This window comes from Merops nubicus, unplaced genomic scaffold (genome assembly GCF_000691845.1).
Source record: "Merops nubicus isolate BGI_N331 unplaced genomic scaffold, ASM69184v1 scaffold30495, whole genome shotgun sequence".
NCBI lineage: Eukaryota > Metazoa > Chordata > Aves > Coraciiformes > Meropidae > Merops > Merops nubicus.
Genome location: NW_008608124.1, coordinates 9416 through 25026, shown reverse-complemented (window position 1 = coordinate 25026; position 15611 = coordinate 9416). Strand labels below are relative to the sequence as shown.

General features: G+C 44.1%; 1 protein-coding gene across 1 annotated transcript; it reads left to right on the top strand.

Annotated features, from left to right (window-relative positions):
* The first annotated feature begins 2806 nt into the window (after window positions 1-2806).
* On the top strand, window positions 2807-12915 carry HDX (highly divergent homeobox). Its single transcript, XM_008940181.1, has 5 exons — window positions 2807-3009; window positions 6371-6450; window positions 9219-9302; window positions 11861-11983; window positions 12447-12915. Exons 1-5 carry the CDS (start codon window positions 2838-2840, stop codon window positions 12570-12572), a joined length of 585 nt encoding a protein of 194 aa, XP_008938429.1. The 5' UTR covers window positions 2807-2837; the 3' UTR covers window positions 12573-12915.
* Window positions 12916-15611: the final 2696 nt, after the last annotated feature.

Below are 15611 nucleotides of genomic sequence, written 5' to 3'. Positions count from 1 at the left end.
CTAGACAGGATCCAGCTTATGACTGAGACATTGGAAGAACAGCTCAAAATCTTCCATCTTTGTTCTTTCAGTTAAGGGGGATTTCTGAGGTTCCAACCTAGACTCTTCCTAGCACGTTGACACCCTAACCTCAATCTCTGGAGAGCTGTAATCATGCTGTGTAAGTGGCTCCCTGCCAGTCCACTCCCTTTGAAGCTGCCTGAGGGCAGACACAGGCTGGCACCTTCTGCCCAGACTCCTCCTGCCCTTCCTCCCTGGCTCCTGCTGGTCATCTGTTCAGCTGGGGCTGGGGAAGCTGCTGCTGAGTTCATTGCAGGCTGCTCTGAGTAGGTTTAATGAGTCTGATCACAGATCTTGTTTCAGATTTTTAAGGAGGTATTATTTTAGGGGTATAATTAGCACTGTTAAGCTGGTTTCCTACATAGAACCATTAGTCTGCTCTTACACTTGTAGCACTGCTCCAGAATATTCACTGTGAAATGTAGCACACAGCATAAGGAGCCTTATTACTTTCCCATTTTAAGTTGAGACACTATGAAAACATGTTCATCTTCTATGACATATTCAGTATGTTCAATGAAAGATCTGATGCTTCCAAAGGTATGTGAAAGGACAAGATCTACCTTTCCCAAGTGCCTCAATTTTTTTTGATGACTTATTTAGTAAAAAAGAAGCAGGTTTGCTTTTAAATTTCATAGCAGTTGGCACCTTGTAAGATTATGAGAAAATTTTTAAAATTTGGAAAAAAAGAGACTTGGGCCTGGCAGGGGCAGCTTGTGTTGCAGGGTTTTATGTCTTTTTTTTTTATTATTCCTCAAACTTTATATCGTGTACAAAAATAAGTAAGTAGCTCTCTGTGTACCTGTTTTGCATTCTTCAAAGAGGAAAAGCAGCAAGCTGGGAAAGTAACTATCACCCAGCAAAACTGATTTGCTAAAAATAGTATTAAGCATGTCATCTTTTAGCAAGTTAAAGGCTTCAGCTTTAAAAAAATGTTTTTTTCAAGGCTGGCACAGCAGGAAACACCTTTAGTAGTTGAGACTGGTGTTAATATGTCTTAACTTTTTTATTTGATAATTGAGGTATTATAAGCACAAAGTTTTTTGCTAACTTTGTCATGCTGTATGTCAGAACTGTAGTTAAAGGAAGCGTGGTGGGGAAGAAGAGCAATGCAGGTATTTCTGAAATAAAGCCAGAGTAATATTTAGTGTATTTTTAAAGAAAAAATCCTATATTATTTTGATGTGTTTGATAAACTCTGTTGCAGCAGAGACCTTGTGTGTACCTTTTGCCCTGCCCTGATCACAGGTTTTCAAAAATAGGTGCTGCATGTGTATTCTAGAGGTATGTTTGATTTTTAGCAACCCAGAAATTCCAGCACTAAGCTTGACTGAGAACCAAGTAACGACCATGCTGTGCATCCATCATCCTCACAGTCCTCAGGCCCACTCTGTATGGTGACAGGTTGTGTGACCACACTCCACCATTACCCCTCCTGGGCCAGCGTGTGGCCAGGTCCTGCAGCAGTGAGGATGGTCCCACCAGGGCTGCCAGTGCTGCTCTGGGTTGTTGTGGTTCAGGTGGTGTGGAAGGGGAGGAGACCCAGGTCAAGAATGCTGGAAGAGAGCAGTTGGTGAAGAAATGGATTCCATCTCTGGCTCTGAGAGGGATTTTTGCCAGTGGAAAACTGACTGGGATGGAACAAAGTGCCTGGGGTACAAGAGCTGTTAGGCAGAATTGAGATTAGATGAGACATCCAAAGCCTGTCAAACACCAGGGAAGGGGGAGAGTTCAGAGGTGAAGAGCTGCAGATAATTCTTTTTACATCCTGTTAAACTCTTACTTTGGTTCTTCAATAATTTTTAGTGTAGACTTCTCTTTATCAGATAAAGCATGTTATTTAGCAGGTCCACTTGGAGCATTTTGAATGTGATTTATTTTTTATTTTTCTTGGAAACTCAGTTTTATTGATGTAAAATCAGCTTAAAGCATCCATATCCATCCAATCATGAATGGGCTCCCAGGTTCCTTGGTCCTGGACCTGTTTCATCCCCTACCCCTGCTTACAGTATGCTCCTATACACCTTCCTGCAAGCAGTGCTTCTTAAAGACTTGTCTTCCAGCCAGAGAGGACTGAGGGATAATATGGCTCTGAATTTAGTTCTGCCAAGTTATGTTCTGTCATCAAAGTGGAAGGATGTAGAGCCATCACCCTGGACAATTCCTGTGCTGTGGGGAGTGCTGAACAGGTGGACTGTTTGGGTCATTGGCAGTTGCAGGTTGGGAGAACCTGGTTTAAAGCTGTGTTAAGTTCATTGAATAATTTAGGTGGGAAGAGACCTTACAAGGTCACCTAATCCTGCTCTTCCTTTAGAGCAGGACTGACTCCTGAGTTAGGTCAGGTTCCTCGGGATGTTGTCCAGTAAAATGTTGAACACCTCGAAGGTCAGAGGTGCCAAGACTCCCACAGACAAACTGTTGAGTGCCTCTCTGTAAAGCATGATTTTTTTTTTTCCCTTTTTTCTTCATTCCAGTCAGAGCTTCCCTTGCTGCAGCTTGTGACTGTTGCTTCCTCTCCTTTTGCTGTGCACCTTCCCTTTTCCCGTGTGCTGAAGGACTGACCCTGGGCACAGCATTCCAGGGAGCAGCCTCAGGGGTCAAATACAGGGGAATAATCATCTCCCTTGAACTGCTGGCTGCACTCTTGTTGCTGCAGTACAGATGTGCTGATGTCACTTGGTTGTGGACCTGTTGCTTTTGTTATAGTTTCTGATGTCATTCATGTTTATTTCTCTTACAAGACTTGGATTGGGAATCGAAGACGGAAATATCGTTTAATGGGGATTGAGGTCCCACCCCCTAGAGGAGGTCCTGCTGATTTCTCTGATCAATCTGAATTTGTTTCTAAATCAGCACTTAATCCAGGAGAGGAGACTGCTGCTGAAGTGGGGGATGATAATGATAGGAATGATGAAGTATCAATCTGCTTATCTGAAGGAAGCTCACAAGGTATTTGAAAATGCAGTTACTACTGTGCCGATGTTTTGAATTCTGTGCAGTGTGCATGTTTGGATTCTGTTGTACACATTCAAAAACATCTGAAAGGTTGTCTAACAGTCACGAGTTACCCACCTGGGCTAACCTGCACGTACGGTTTGGTCTCTGCCTCCCTGTCTCTGAATTTTGTGGGGTTTCTTACTACAAAGCTTGCAGCAACCCTTTAGCACCAGACCTCTGGTCGTGCCGGATTCATCCAACGCTACATGGCAAATTCCCAGTTTGCTGGTGCAGCTGCAGATGGACAGACAGCACAAATGGCTGAGCCTAGCTTCCCTGGGAGGCCAGGTTTTACACAGCCTGAACATCTCTTTCAGTTCACCTAAATCACAGCAACAGTATCTCAGCTAAACAAGCACTAATGGGTGTGAACCTGCTCGTTTGGAGCTGGCCAGAGCTCTCTGGGCAGAGTTTGCCTGACGCTAACGAGCTGCGTGATCTCGAGTGAGAAGTGTCCTGGAGTTAATTCCCTTCTACTGCCCCTCCCAGCACTGCCTGACCAGGTTAGATCCATCTCTGCCTTCCCCTCTTGTCCATTAGCCTGCGGGCCGAGGGCAGATGAGCTGCTGCTCAGCACATTCCCTGCCCTCACCAGCTCCACTAATTGCTCCCAGCGCTTCTGATTAGACAGGATCAATAAAGCCTTTGCTCTCTAAACTAAAAGAAAGGCTGATCTAGTGCAAGCCATTGCAGCTTAATGTGCCAGGCTTCATCTTGTCATTTTGTCTGAGCAATTTAAAGGAAAGAACTAGAAAAAGGGAGAACTGCTGGGAATGAATTTGTGATAGCTTTGTCATATTCTACTGTAAAGAGAATAGATGATAAAGAAATGGGTCAAGTGATTGAAAGCCAAGTGAGATGCAGAATCTAGGAGTCCTTGATTTGCCCGAGGTGTGCAGGGAAGTGATTTAGTCAGATCTGCTTGAAAGAAAATGGTGACAGGGGAAGAGTCTGAATTCTCTGTAGCTTAGAGTGAGGAATAACACATTTATTGAACGAGGCTTTCATAAAGGAAGAGGAGGCTGGAAGACGATGAGTACGTTATTAGAGTCAAAGCTTAAGGAAGTGTAAGAAAACCAGAGGATTTCCACAGCATCCAGGAATCCCACTTCCATTCCTTTAGTCTACCACAAGAATTATTTCTATTAATTTCTCCAGTTCCAAGGAGCAGGTTTCACTGCTGCAGCTCAGCTTGTTTGGAACTTCCTGGCAAATATTTCCACCAAGAATAATGTGTACAACTCAGTCACAGATAGGTGGTTGTTTCAGTGTTTGAGAACTATAAATTTTGGTCCCAGTTTATGAAAAAAAAAAAGAAACAAAACCACCACAACAAAAAAGCACTCTCAAATTCAGGAAGATATTTTTAGTCACCTAATTAGAGTACTGATGGCACTTGCTCTTAAAATGCAGTGTAAATATTAGACAAACAAAGCTGTACTCTGATGCAAAATGAACATTCAAGTTCTCATAACACCCTCCCTTCCCTTTTTTAAATGTATGTTAATTAAATCCATGCCTTGTGTGAGTGAACACAGCTCTGTGGAGGCTGTTAAGGCTCTGCCAGTTTATGTTAGTGGAGGGTGGATAGTTAAAGAGTTGAAGTGCTGCAGGGAGTTGCTTTGACTATTGAATCCAAGTGGTGACTATCAGGTTAACTGAGTGACTGGTGCTTTAGGCTGTTCCAGAGTCCCTGAGGTGCATCTCCCATGACCTTCACTCCTCCAGGTGTACCACTGGGGTCTTGCATTGCTCCCTGCTCTCCACTTCTCCCATTTGAACCCATTTGCTTTTGCTCCCAGCAGAAAATTTCTTCTGAAGTTGTGACCAGCACCAGATTTATTTGAAACAACTTCAGATAAAATTTGCTCAGTTTAGAGCTCTGTAACTGGTACAGGAGTTATTTAAAACAATTAACTGTCTCTCTATGGACTGGCCCACCTATGATTCATCTTGGCAAGTGTTGGGGATCTCCAGTGAAACCCTGTTGCCCCAGTGCTGGTGTGGAAGCAATACAGCCCTGTGTCAGCACCTGCCTCTCAGCACCCCCAGGTCCTGCCCCTTCCCTCCTGTGCCTCTCCCTCTGTAGATGTCATAGCTGGACTCTTTAACCCTTTTACTGCAAGCTCTGCCCTTTGTGGAACTCCAATTTCAGTAGCACTTGGAAGGAGTGTATTTCCAATTAATAGCCTAGCTGTTAACGACATTGTTTTAAGTTTTTGATCATAACTGTCTTGCCTATGTGCTTTGTTTTATTTCCTGATTTGGTCTTTTTATCAACCATTTTCTTCTTAACCATGTATTAATGTGGAGAATTATAGAATCATAAAATCATAGTATTGTTTGGGTTGGAAGAGAACTTTTAAAACCATCGAGTCCAACTGTCCCCCAGCCCTGCCAGGTCCCCACTGCCCCGTGTCCCTCACCCCATATCTCCACAGCCTGGAAACCCCTCCAGGGGTGGGGACTCCACCACTGCCCTGGGCAGCCTGGCACAGCCCTGGGCAACCCTTGCAGAGAAGACATTTTTCCTAATGCACAAAGCAAACTGCCCCTGGCACAACTTGAGGCCATTGCCTCTTGTCCTGTCCCTTGTTCCTTGGGAGCAGAGCCCGACCCCCCCTGGCTCCAGGCTCCTGTCAGGAGCTGTGCAGAGCCAGAAGGTCTCCCCTGAGCCTCCTTTGCTCCAGGCTCAGCACCCCCAGCTCCCTCAGCTGCTCCTCCCCACACTTGGCCTCTAGACCCTTCCCCAGCTTCGTTGCCCTTCTCTGGTCACACTCCAGCGCCTCCAGGTCCTTGTTGGAGTGAGGGGCCCAAAACTGACCCCAGGATTCGAGGTGCAGCATCACCAGTGCCATACAAGAAAAATAAATCTAATTGGTTTGGTTCCAAACTAATCCATGTTTGCAAGGAGGAGGTGGGATTCTGGTATGGACCCTAGAATTTCAGGACATGCAGGATTCTTCACATAGTGACTAGTTAAAAAAAATAAGTTATGTGCATCTTTGATGTGAAACTATTCATCACTCTTGAATATTCCAAACTGGACCTAAAAACAGGAAGGTTTTGGTATGTTGCAATAGAGTTACAGGTAGTTTTCCTGTTGCTGCAGGTAGCAGTTGGCATGACAGCCTGAAATACTTGTGATGTGATGTCTTTTTAATAAGCCATACAGTATTTTTTGTTAACAGACATCAACAATATGACTTTGCTTTTCTATCTAGCAGATGTGACATATTTAGTGGTAAAGACTATTAATGTTCCTTCAGCATAAAACTTGAATGAGATCTCACCAACTACTTTATTTCTGCAGAAGAGACAAATGAAGCTCTTCCAAATGAAGAAACTGGTCACAAAGATGATGACCAGAATCCAGCATCTACTGATAATGTGGTATGTGCACCTTCCCTGGCACCCTGTCCCCTCCTGCCCTGCTGCTTGTCCCACTCTTGTTTGCCACTAGGTGAAAGCTTCACGTGTGCTAAGGGTCCTTCTTCACTGGTTGAGCACTAGAAGGAATTGTGCTAAAAGTGCTAAAACACAGAGCTATACACATTCAGTAGAAGTGAAATTATGTGGCTCTCCCTCCACTACAACAATCCACTGTGCTTTTCCTGCAGTGCAGGGCACCACCCTTGAGTAGGATACAAAAATAAGAGGAAAAAACCCAGAATAGTAATTGATGATGGTGTTCTGTAGCTTTGAGAAAGTCAGATATCTCTAGTGCTTCTCCACAGCTAACCCTGAATCTGAGCCCAGGGCAGGGTGGGTTTGTGCTCTTCATCCCCCTGCCCTTGGCAGGACATTGTTCAGATGTTTCTTGTTCACATGGAGTCAGGCACAGTGTTCTGCCTGGGTTTAACTGGCCGTGGTGAGACAAGGAAGGGGAGGCAGAGGGAGGAGTCATGGCAAATAATGCAGTGTGTCCCCGTGCTTTAGCCTGCCTTCTCTGGGGAGAAGACCCCAAGTGGTAGGGTAATTTTTATCTTAAAAGTTTTCTGCAGAATGAACAGGAGATGCTTCCAGTTCCCAGCTGCAGTCTTCCTGCAGTCAGAGAGCAAAGGACAGCAGCTCAGAATGGGACAGGAACGTTGGTGTTACAATAATCACACAGCCTGAAGTGGGAGAGGGAGCAGGAGAACCCTTCCTGCTGTATGGAAAGAGGAGAGAACATTTTCTCTCTTTTATTAACATATTATCATCTTGTGTGTAAACTGAAATCCCACGGCTGTATTTCCTGGGGTTGCCTGAACAGAAGCAGCTGCCTCTTGCCTTTCTGCTTCCCTCCATGGCCTGCTGTGACCTCGGGTATAATCCCTCTGAGCTTCAGGCTGGTGTGTTTGCTGAGGAGATGCAGGATGGAAAATGACAAAGGTAAAAGGTTTCCAAAGGTGATGTCTGAGAGACTCGGTTCTCCAGTCTACCTGAACTCCAGCATTATATAATTTCATAGAATAATGGGAGAGAAAGAGGAGTAGGTTTTTTCATACTCTGTCCTGAAAACACTGCAACAAAAAAGCTTTAAACCTATGCAGTTAATTTTGGGCTAACATACATTGGACTTGCATAAGAGATTTTTCTTAATTGAAATTCTAATCTGGTCTTTGCTATCTTAAAATGTATAATTATAAGAAAGATAGTGTGAAATTTTATCTTTTATTTAGAGACTCTTTCCTCAAGCTGAGTCTAGTAGCAAAAATATTTGAATCTCAGTATTACTGAGGGCATGGCAGAGCAGCAGATCCCTGTGACATGAAGCTTGGGAAATGTTAGCACTTCAGCTGCCTTGTCAGACACTGCAGCACAGAAAATGTGCTTTCCCCTCCCTGCCTTCAGCACCAACTTGTGAGCTTGGTGGGTGCTGCTCGTGAGAGACTGTTAACCTCTCTGGGAGGATTTCTCCTCGGTGATTAGAAGGAAATGTCTGATGACTGGTGTGCAGGCAGACAGAAGACACACACACATGCTGCAGAGAAGAAACCTCTGAAATAACACCTCAGGAACTAACCATTAAAGTGTTGTGTCAACGTGGGCCTTTCCCTTCCTTGTATTAAACAGGGTGCTAAAAAACAAAGTAAAATTGCTTTAGCTTATTATGTGCCATCTCATAATTGTCTACAACTGTCAGAACAATGAAAAACAGTAATGAAACCCTCTTCTTAACCTACCACTGCTGCCCCTCCAAAGTCAAGTGCAGTCTGTAGTCTGATCTGGGCAGTCATCCTTCAGAGTTCCCATCAGAACATGCCATTCTTACCACTCTCTAATCCAAATTCATTCTGTTTGACAGCTAGCCTAGGTATGAATAAAAGTTGAAATCTCATAGGTACACTAAGAAGTGCACATTTTGTATTTTCTACTGAAATAACCTTTTAACATAATTTTCTTACGTAAGAAGGTTTTTTGCTGGGAAGAAAACCAGAACATGCATATGGTAAATAATGTAAAAGTTTAATCTTGTAAAACTTAGGACTGGAATGTATTTCTGAGGTCTAAACAGCATTAAGCTTGGCCTTTAGCGTTGTACTTTAGGTATCTTCAGGAACTCAGCATAAAAAGCTGCCAAGACTTTTTGAGTTAAGTGAAAATGTCCATGTGTGTGCATTGGGAACTGTCTTTTGTACTGACATCCTCTACAGCTGGGGGCACTTGACTTGTGCTGTGGCCACAGCAAGCCAAGGGAGACCTCTCAGGTCTTTTCTTAGGCAAGAAGTAGGTCAGTTAGGACGAGGCTGTCACTTGCCATAAGGTCTGGTTTTGCTCCAGAGGAATAAACTCTCACAACCTTCTTTGCCCTGCAGGAGGTCTTCAACAAAAGGCTTCCAGAATGAAAAGTGGGCTTGTGCAGGCTGTCATGAGCTGTAGTACACAACTTAGTGCCAGAAGCATGGTGACGTGTGGCTCCTCCTCTGTAAACAGCCCGAGTCACCATGGCAGCAGCTCCACCTACCACAGCGTCAGTTTGGGTTCTTCCCGGATCCCTTGTGGCTGAGGTGCATGATTGCCATCTAACGGGGGCTGCACAACTCAGGAGTCCTCGGGAGCAAGCAGAAGGTCCTGCTACCTTCATCCTTTCGTGCCAGTGTTAGACACAGATTGTTGTTTGTTTGTCTAATTGATGGGTGTGAATATTTGGAATGAACCGTTTCCTTCTCTTTCAGAAAATAGAAATTATAGATGATGAAGAAAGTGATATGATCAGTAATTCTGAAGTGGATCAAATGAGTTCCCTTCTGGATTATAAGGTGAGTAGTTAGGCTGTGTGATAGCCCACAGAAAGTCCAGATGGGTGTGTCTGTAAGGAATTCAGCAAAGGCAGGGGGGAGCGTGCAGCTCCTCTGCTCTCGTGGTTACTGCACCTCATACCTTCAGTCATGGCCCCTCATCCCATTTCCAGCCTGGTTACCCGTCTGCCAGCCCTGAGGGAGGCAGGACAAATCCCATTTCTCCAGAGCAGTTCCACGACTTCAGCTGCAGCCATCTGCAGCTCCCACCACTTGTCCCAGACAGAGCAGTTCATTGAGCCTCTAAACCCAAACTCCCTTTCAGTGGGAGAAGCGTTGTTTGGAGTGCTGCGGCAGCGCCCGCTGCCAGCTCTGGAGAGGGACAGAACAGCTGGAACCCTGGAAGAAACCAGGGGCTGAGAAGAGCTGGTGGTGCTCGTTGTGCAGCACAGAGCATGTCTGGGAGCAGCAGCTGTGGAGGGGGGAGAAGCAGCTGGAGACTGGGCAGCCACTGTCTCCTACCAAATGGTGACGGCTGTGTGTGACTTCCTGAGAGTTCCCCCAGCTCTGTGGGGTACACTGAGCATGTTGTTATGTATGTATGTTAGTTAGAAACCAAGTATGTTCTGCTAATGATAATCAATTACCAAAATAATAACTAGATCATCTTTTCAGAACAATAATTACTCCTTCAAGCAGTGTTTTCCTGGTAAGGGCAGTGGAGAGGGAACATGGAGAGGGAATGACCTTTTCTTAATGTCACCTGTCACCACAGTGAAAGGGTTGTTTTGACAGCATGCCCTACAGAACCTCAGTTGTTGGTCTGTTGTTTGACATTAGTGATTAGTCTCTGTGCCTGTGTGTTTTCTGCATAAATCTGAATTTCTTCTTTGGCTGGGTAAAATCCATTGCTAACCAGGCAACTTCCAACTTCCCATCTGAAAGCAAAGCCTTCAGCTAACTGTCTCAGAAAAACCTTCACAATCACAACCCAAATACCTCTTATTCTCAGAGCTGTTGTAACCTGAAGCAGTATGGTGAGCAATGTTTTGACTGAAGAAATGTGAATTTTCTGGAAAACAAAACAAAATCAACAACCATTTTTAAAGGCTTGTTACAAACCTTCCAGTTCATCATGGAGTTTCACCTTCTCATACCAACTCAAGTTGAATTTTAGCCAGTCTAGCAAATGGAAGCATCAATACCAGAGCATGGCTGTTGGTTTTTTAAAAAACATTCATCATTAAAACAAAATAGGAGCTTATAAATTCATTATTGAAATTTGCTCAGGTAATTATTTGCTGCTATCAAAACCAGCCACCAAGGAACATATTGTACCCAAAACTGCCAACCTAATTAATCGTATGGTTACCTAGGCAAGGGTGGGTTCATTCCTGCCTCTGGTGTCCCTCAGTAAATGCAACATGTCACCTGAACTGTCTGTGAAACTAGATGTTTGCTGTGATGTGCACCGTGCCTTGCTGACAGCCCTTGTGCAGCTTTCTGTCCTTGCTCTCTGGTGGAGGATGCACATTTGGTGCTGCTATGAGAGACCTTTTGCAAAAATGCACCGTGACTTTGATCTTGGGAACTGTTTTTTTAGGTCCTGTGGTCTTTGCAGAGGTAAATAACCAGAGAAAATTCATTTTAGCTCAACACTGATCAACAGAGTCGGTGTTCTGAGCTTGCATACCAATCTGCTGGTAAGTTTGGAGAAGAGGTGTTTGGAATAAAGTGAAGCACTTACCAAATCTGAGTTTTTAAATTAAGTTTGCTATTTTTATATGAAGTGATTTGCAAGTACAGGAACATCTATTAATGAAAAGGTTGGAAAAACACCTTTTTAGTATGCACAACATGCATTGTACAGATATTTCTCCATTTTGTAAAGACATTTGTGTTTATTCTGTAACCCAAGAGATCTTGGGTAGGCTGGTGAGCTGACACTTCACAATACACATCACACTCAGCTGCACTAGAGGGTGCTGTCTTTTAATTTGTGGAAGCTCTGAGGAATGTTCAAGTTATTTTCCCTGGTCTTTGTGTCAAGCCTCCTGCTGTAATAATGGAATTTACTTGCTGTATCTTCTTACAGTCACCTTGCCTTTTCAGCATCACTTCTAGGAAGAGACCTGAGCTTTGTTTTTCTTGGTTTTAAAATGGAATTAGGGGTCATCCTGATGAAATAAAAAGCAGTGCTTCTTTAGAAGGTTCATAGAAACGTTAGCCCAAGTCATGAATGCTTTAATGATGGTAATTCTGCAGTGCCTGGTCTGCAGGTATGGGGGTGGCTGTCATGTCTCTTCATGAGGTGTAGTGTGACACTGCTGGGCCTTCATCAGAAACTGCTGTTTGTATCCAAAGTCTACACCTGTTGTTCTGTAATTCTAGAACTTCTGTCTGCACTCAGAATTGGGTTTGAGAGGAACCATGATAAACACATTGCTACTCATCTTCACTAAAAACGTTCAGCTGCAACACCAGCATGTTTAGGTGCCATTTAAAAGAAGTTGAAGTGTCAGTGAAAAGATGCAGTGCTGTTGATTATTTCCAGAACTTGATGTAATTTTTCTCCACAGAATGAAGAAGTCAGGTTCATTGAGAATGAGCTGGAGAATCACAAGCAGAAGTATTTTGAACTACAGACGTTTACTCGGAGTTTGATACTTGCTATTAAGTCCGATGATAAAGAACAGCAGCAGGTAAGTCTTGAAGTAGGTTTTGAGAATGGAAGGAGAACAATTGGAATATTTTGTGTTCTTGGCTTTATTCTATAGTGCTCTGAGACTCAAATTATGGTTAGGGCAGCGTTGTGCTGGACTTCAAACAGAAGAAAGCTCTTGCAATTTACACAGTGACACAGGCCAAGTGTGACTTTTGCAGAGGGGCAGCCAGTGCCCCCTCAGGTTTGTCTGTTGTGAGATCAGGCTTTATTTGGGAAGAAATTTTGTTGCTTTTATTTTTTTCTTTTTGCCCTTAAGACATGTCATCTTGGACAATGTTTTTCCTTTCCATATCTATCCATACTGCCCTCTTCTTTACCCATCCAACACCAGCATTGACTGCAAAGCTCAGCAGAGTTTTTTCACTGGCTGCTTAAACGCCAATTGAAAGCTGACATAGAACATACACCTAACAGTGTATTGTAACATGTTTTACTTGCAGGCACTGCTCTCAGACTTACCTCCTGACTTAGAAGAAATGGATTTCAATCATGCATCCCCAGAGCCTGATGATACCTCATTCAGCTTGTCGTCTTTATCGGAGAAAAATGCCTCAGACAGTTTGTGATTTCTCTTTTTTAACTGACAGAAATGAGACCCTGCATAACATGCAGGTTTCACCAGAACAGCATTTTGCTAGCCAGTGTTCTTCAGTCCAAAAAGGCAAGCCCAAGGTGAAGTACACGTTCCTGAAGGATGGCTGTAGCACCTCCTGGCTACAGTTTGCACTGTCGAGAAATGTCAGACGTTGGTTTGGTAAATGGCAGAACTGTGTGAGGGGAGGTTTCACTGTTAGCAGACTGGCCTTGATTAGGGTGACTTCTGACTTTCCAGAATAACTCTTGCTCTGCAGCAAAGTCTCTTTGAGCAGGGATCCAAGGGTGGAAAACAAATGACCTGTTATACAGACACCTAATTCTCCAGAGTTGCTTGCTCACCAGCCCGGTTTATTTTTTTCCCCATTTTTACTCAGGTAGGTGGACTAAAAATTGGGGATCCAAATAGAGTAACGGGCTTCGAATGAGTTGTGCTTGAACCCTTTTGAAAATCTGAAATTAAAGTGGTTTTCCTTATGTGACTTCAGATTGCTGAATCTTCCATTTTCTGACCAAAATAGATGAAAAAATTTTGAAAGAGTAACTGAGGAATTTGAATTATCCTCATTAAATTATTAACATACAGAAGCAGTCATACGTGCTGTAACAAATGAAATGGATCTGGGAAACCAAATAGCTGCAGAATGCAACTTTCTGATACTGTCACAGCAGCAATCTGATCAGATGTTTACTCTTTAGGGGTTTATGAATGTAGTTGCAGTTTTGATTTGTGAAAGTCTGAATGCCAACACTGTTCACGGTACATTTTTCCCACAAACTCTGCTCCATCTTATCAAGATCCTGTCATAAATCCCCAGCTGTCATTGCATCCTGAAAGGCATTCAAGGAATTGAGGAATTCAAGGAGAATTTGGAGTTGAGTCTTGCAGGTCTTCTGAATGCAGCCTGGTTTTGAAGTAGTCCTGTCTGATAAATTTTTTGGCAACTGCAAGGTGCCATTTCTAAACTGTGAGTCTCTCCCAGCTGTCACTGACACTGAATCCCTTCACTCCTCTCCTGAAATGGATGTGCAGACACATGCAGGTAAATTTAGTTGGGCATGTAGGTGCATGCCCATGTTACTGATGTTTCTATACTTTCTAATCTAAATATTCCTCAGCAAGCAATTTTGAAACAGATACCTTCACAGTCTGATGAGAAGCCTGATCTTTCCATTTTATGCCAAATAATAATTTACTCTGGTGAATCCACAGAATCTGTGATTCTGTGTGAATCCTTATTCATGTGGTACCACTAAGTAATCCTCTTAGTTTCAGTGGCAGGTCCAAGGTGTAGCTCAGAAAATCCAGACTGCTGGGGAAATAACTCCTGGGGGCTGGGGTGTTGGTTGGTTGGTTTTTCTTTAACACTGGGATTAACTCACGATTTTAGGTCTCTCATAGTCTGGTCTGTTCCTCCCTAATGACTTCTACAGGTTTTTTTTTTGTATTGGTAGTGAGCCCTGTTCTTTCAGGGCTTTTTCTGTCTGTGTCATCCTTGAGCATGGAGAGCTTTTAGCAATATTGTGCAATGCCAGCTGCAGAAGGGATAGGAGCAGTTCTAAAGGCTGGTTTGAAAAGCAAACCAGGACAGTTTCACAGCTGGGACTACAGCACAATTCAGTTCATTCCCAGAAGACCTCTCAGCATCTATTCTGCAGAGCAGCCCCACAACAGCAAGCCGTGGGGCCTGTGTTTGAGTTCAGGTGTTAAAGAGTCCCAGGAGAGGGAGGAGGTGCTCTGTGTGAGCAGGAGGTGAGCAGGGCATTACCCATCCTGCCACTGCTGGGCTGAGATGGCTCCTGCTGCCTGGCAGGCACACCCTTACCCCCGTACTGCAGGGAGGAGCAGTGGTTACATGCCTGTGGAAATGACCACCAGTCTGCAATTCGTTGAGGTTTGTGAGCCAAGATCACAGTACTGTCCTTCAAATGCAAGATAGAGCTCAGCTGTAATTCTGCTCACTTGGAAAAAATCATTTATAAAGCGTTTCCTGTGCTAGGTTAACAATGCTTTCTATTACTATTCTCTCTAGACAGGAAATCTGTGGCACTGACAATGAGACCTCTTGTTTTCTGTGAGCTTTGCTGGAATTAGAAAGGAAAAAAAAAAAGTACTGTGATTAGCCACTCTTTGGACCCTATTTTCCTGCTGCTTCCACTTAAATTCCTGTGACAAAAGGCAGGATACTCCTAATGAGTGTTCTTGATTTCAGGGTGAGTTGTCATTCACTTTATGCAAGAAAAACTGTCATTGATGATTCATATCTTGCTACGTCTTGCCTCTGTTTCATATGCCAGACAAATGGAAGGAATCTGAATGAACTGCTGCCGGATTCCAGCAATTCTGTAAGTCCCTTTTCTCCAGGAAGCTGGAATCCCCTTTAGGATGTGCAGCTGAAACTCCAGCTGCAGGCAACGCCCACGTCATCCCTGGGGACACGTTGTTCTTGGATCCTTTTCTCTGGAGGGTGACAAGACAAAGCAGAGTGCAGTAGTCATGTTTTCATCCCCTGAAACACTTGACAATAGTACAGGAAGAAAGAGAATAAATTATGTTCCTGCATAAGGAGGTTCTATAGGGTAACAGTGCACAGCTGTTCCCCTGCAGGGCTTTTGTCAGTACCAGTGCATATTTCCTGTCATAGGCAAAACCAAAATTTCCCAGATACGTTTCCATTACTGATGTCCTGCATCATTGCAGCAGCAATGGTCCTGCAGCACAGTGGCTGCAGAGCAGGTTGTGACCTCCTGGAACCTTAACACTTGACTGTCCTCAAGAGTCACCAGGACACAAATCCAGCCGTGGCCCTCCAGGCCAGCCCCAGGCTGCACCTGCCTGGGAGTGCTGGGGCTTGGTTGCTGCTGTCCCTGCTGGACCCTGTGACCTGTTGGCAGGTTGCCTCCTGGCCGTGTGACCTGTTCAGCTGGGCCTTGGAACAGCAGGAGAGAACTGGGTGTGTTCCTTGCCAGCTTCCCTTAGTGACTGTTCTGATACATGGTCAGCAGGATGC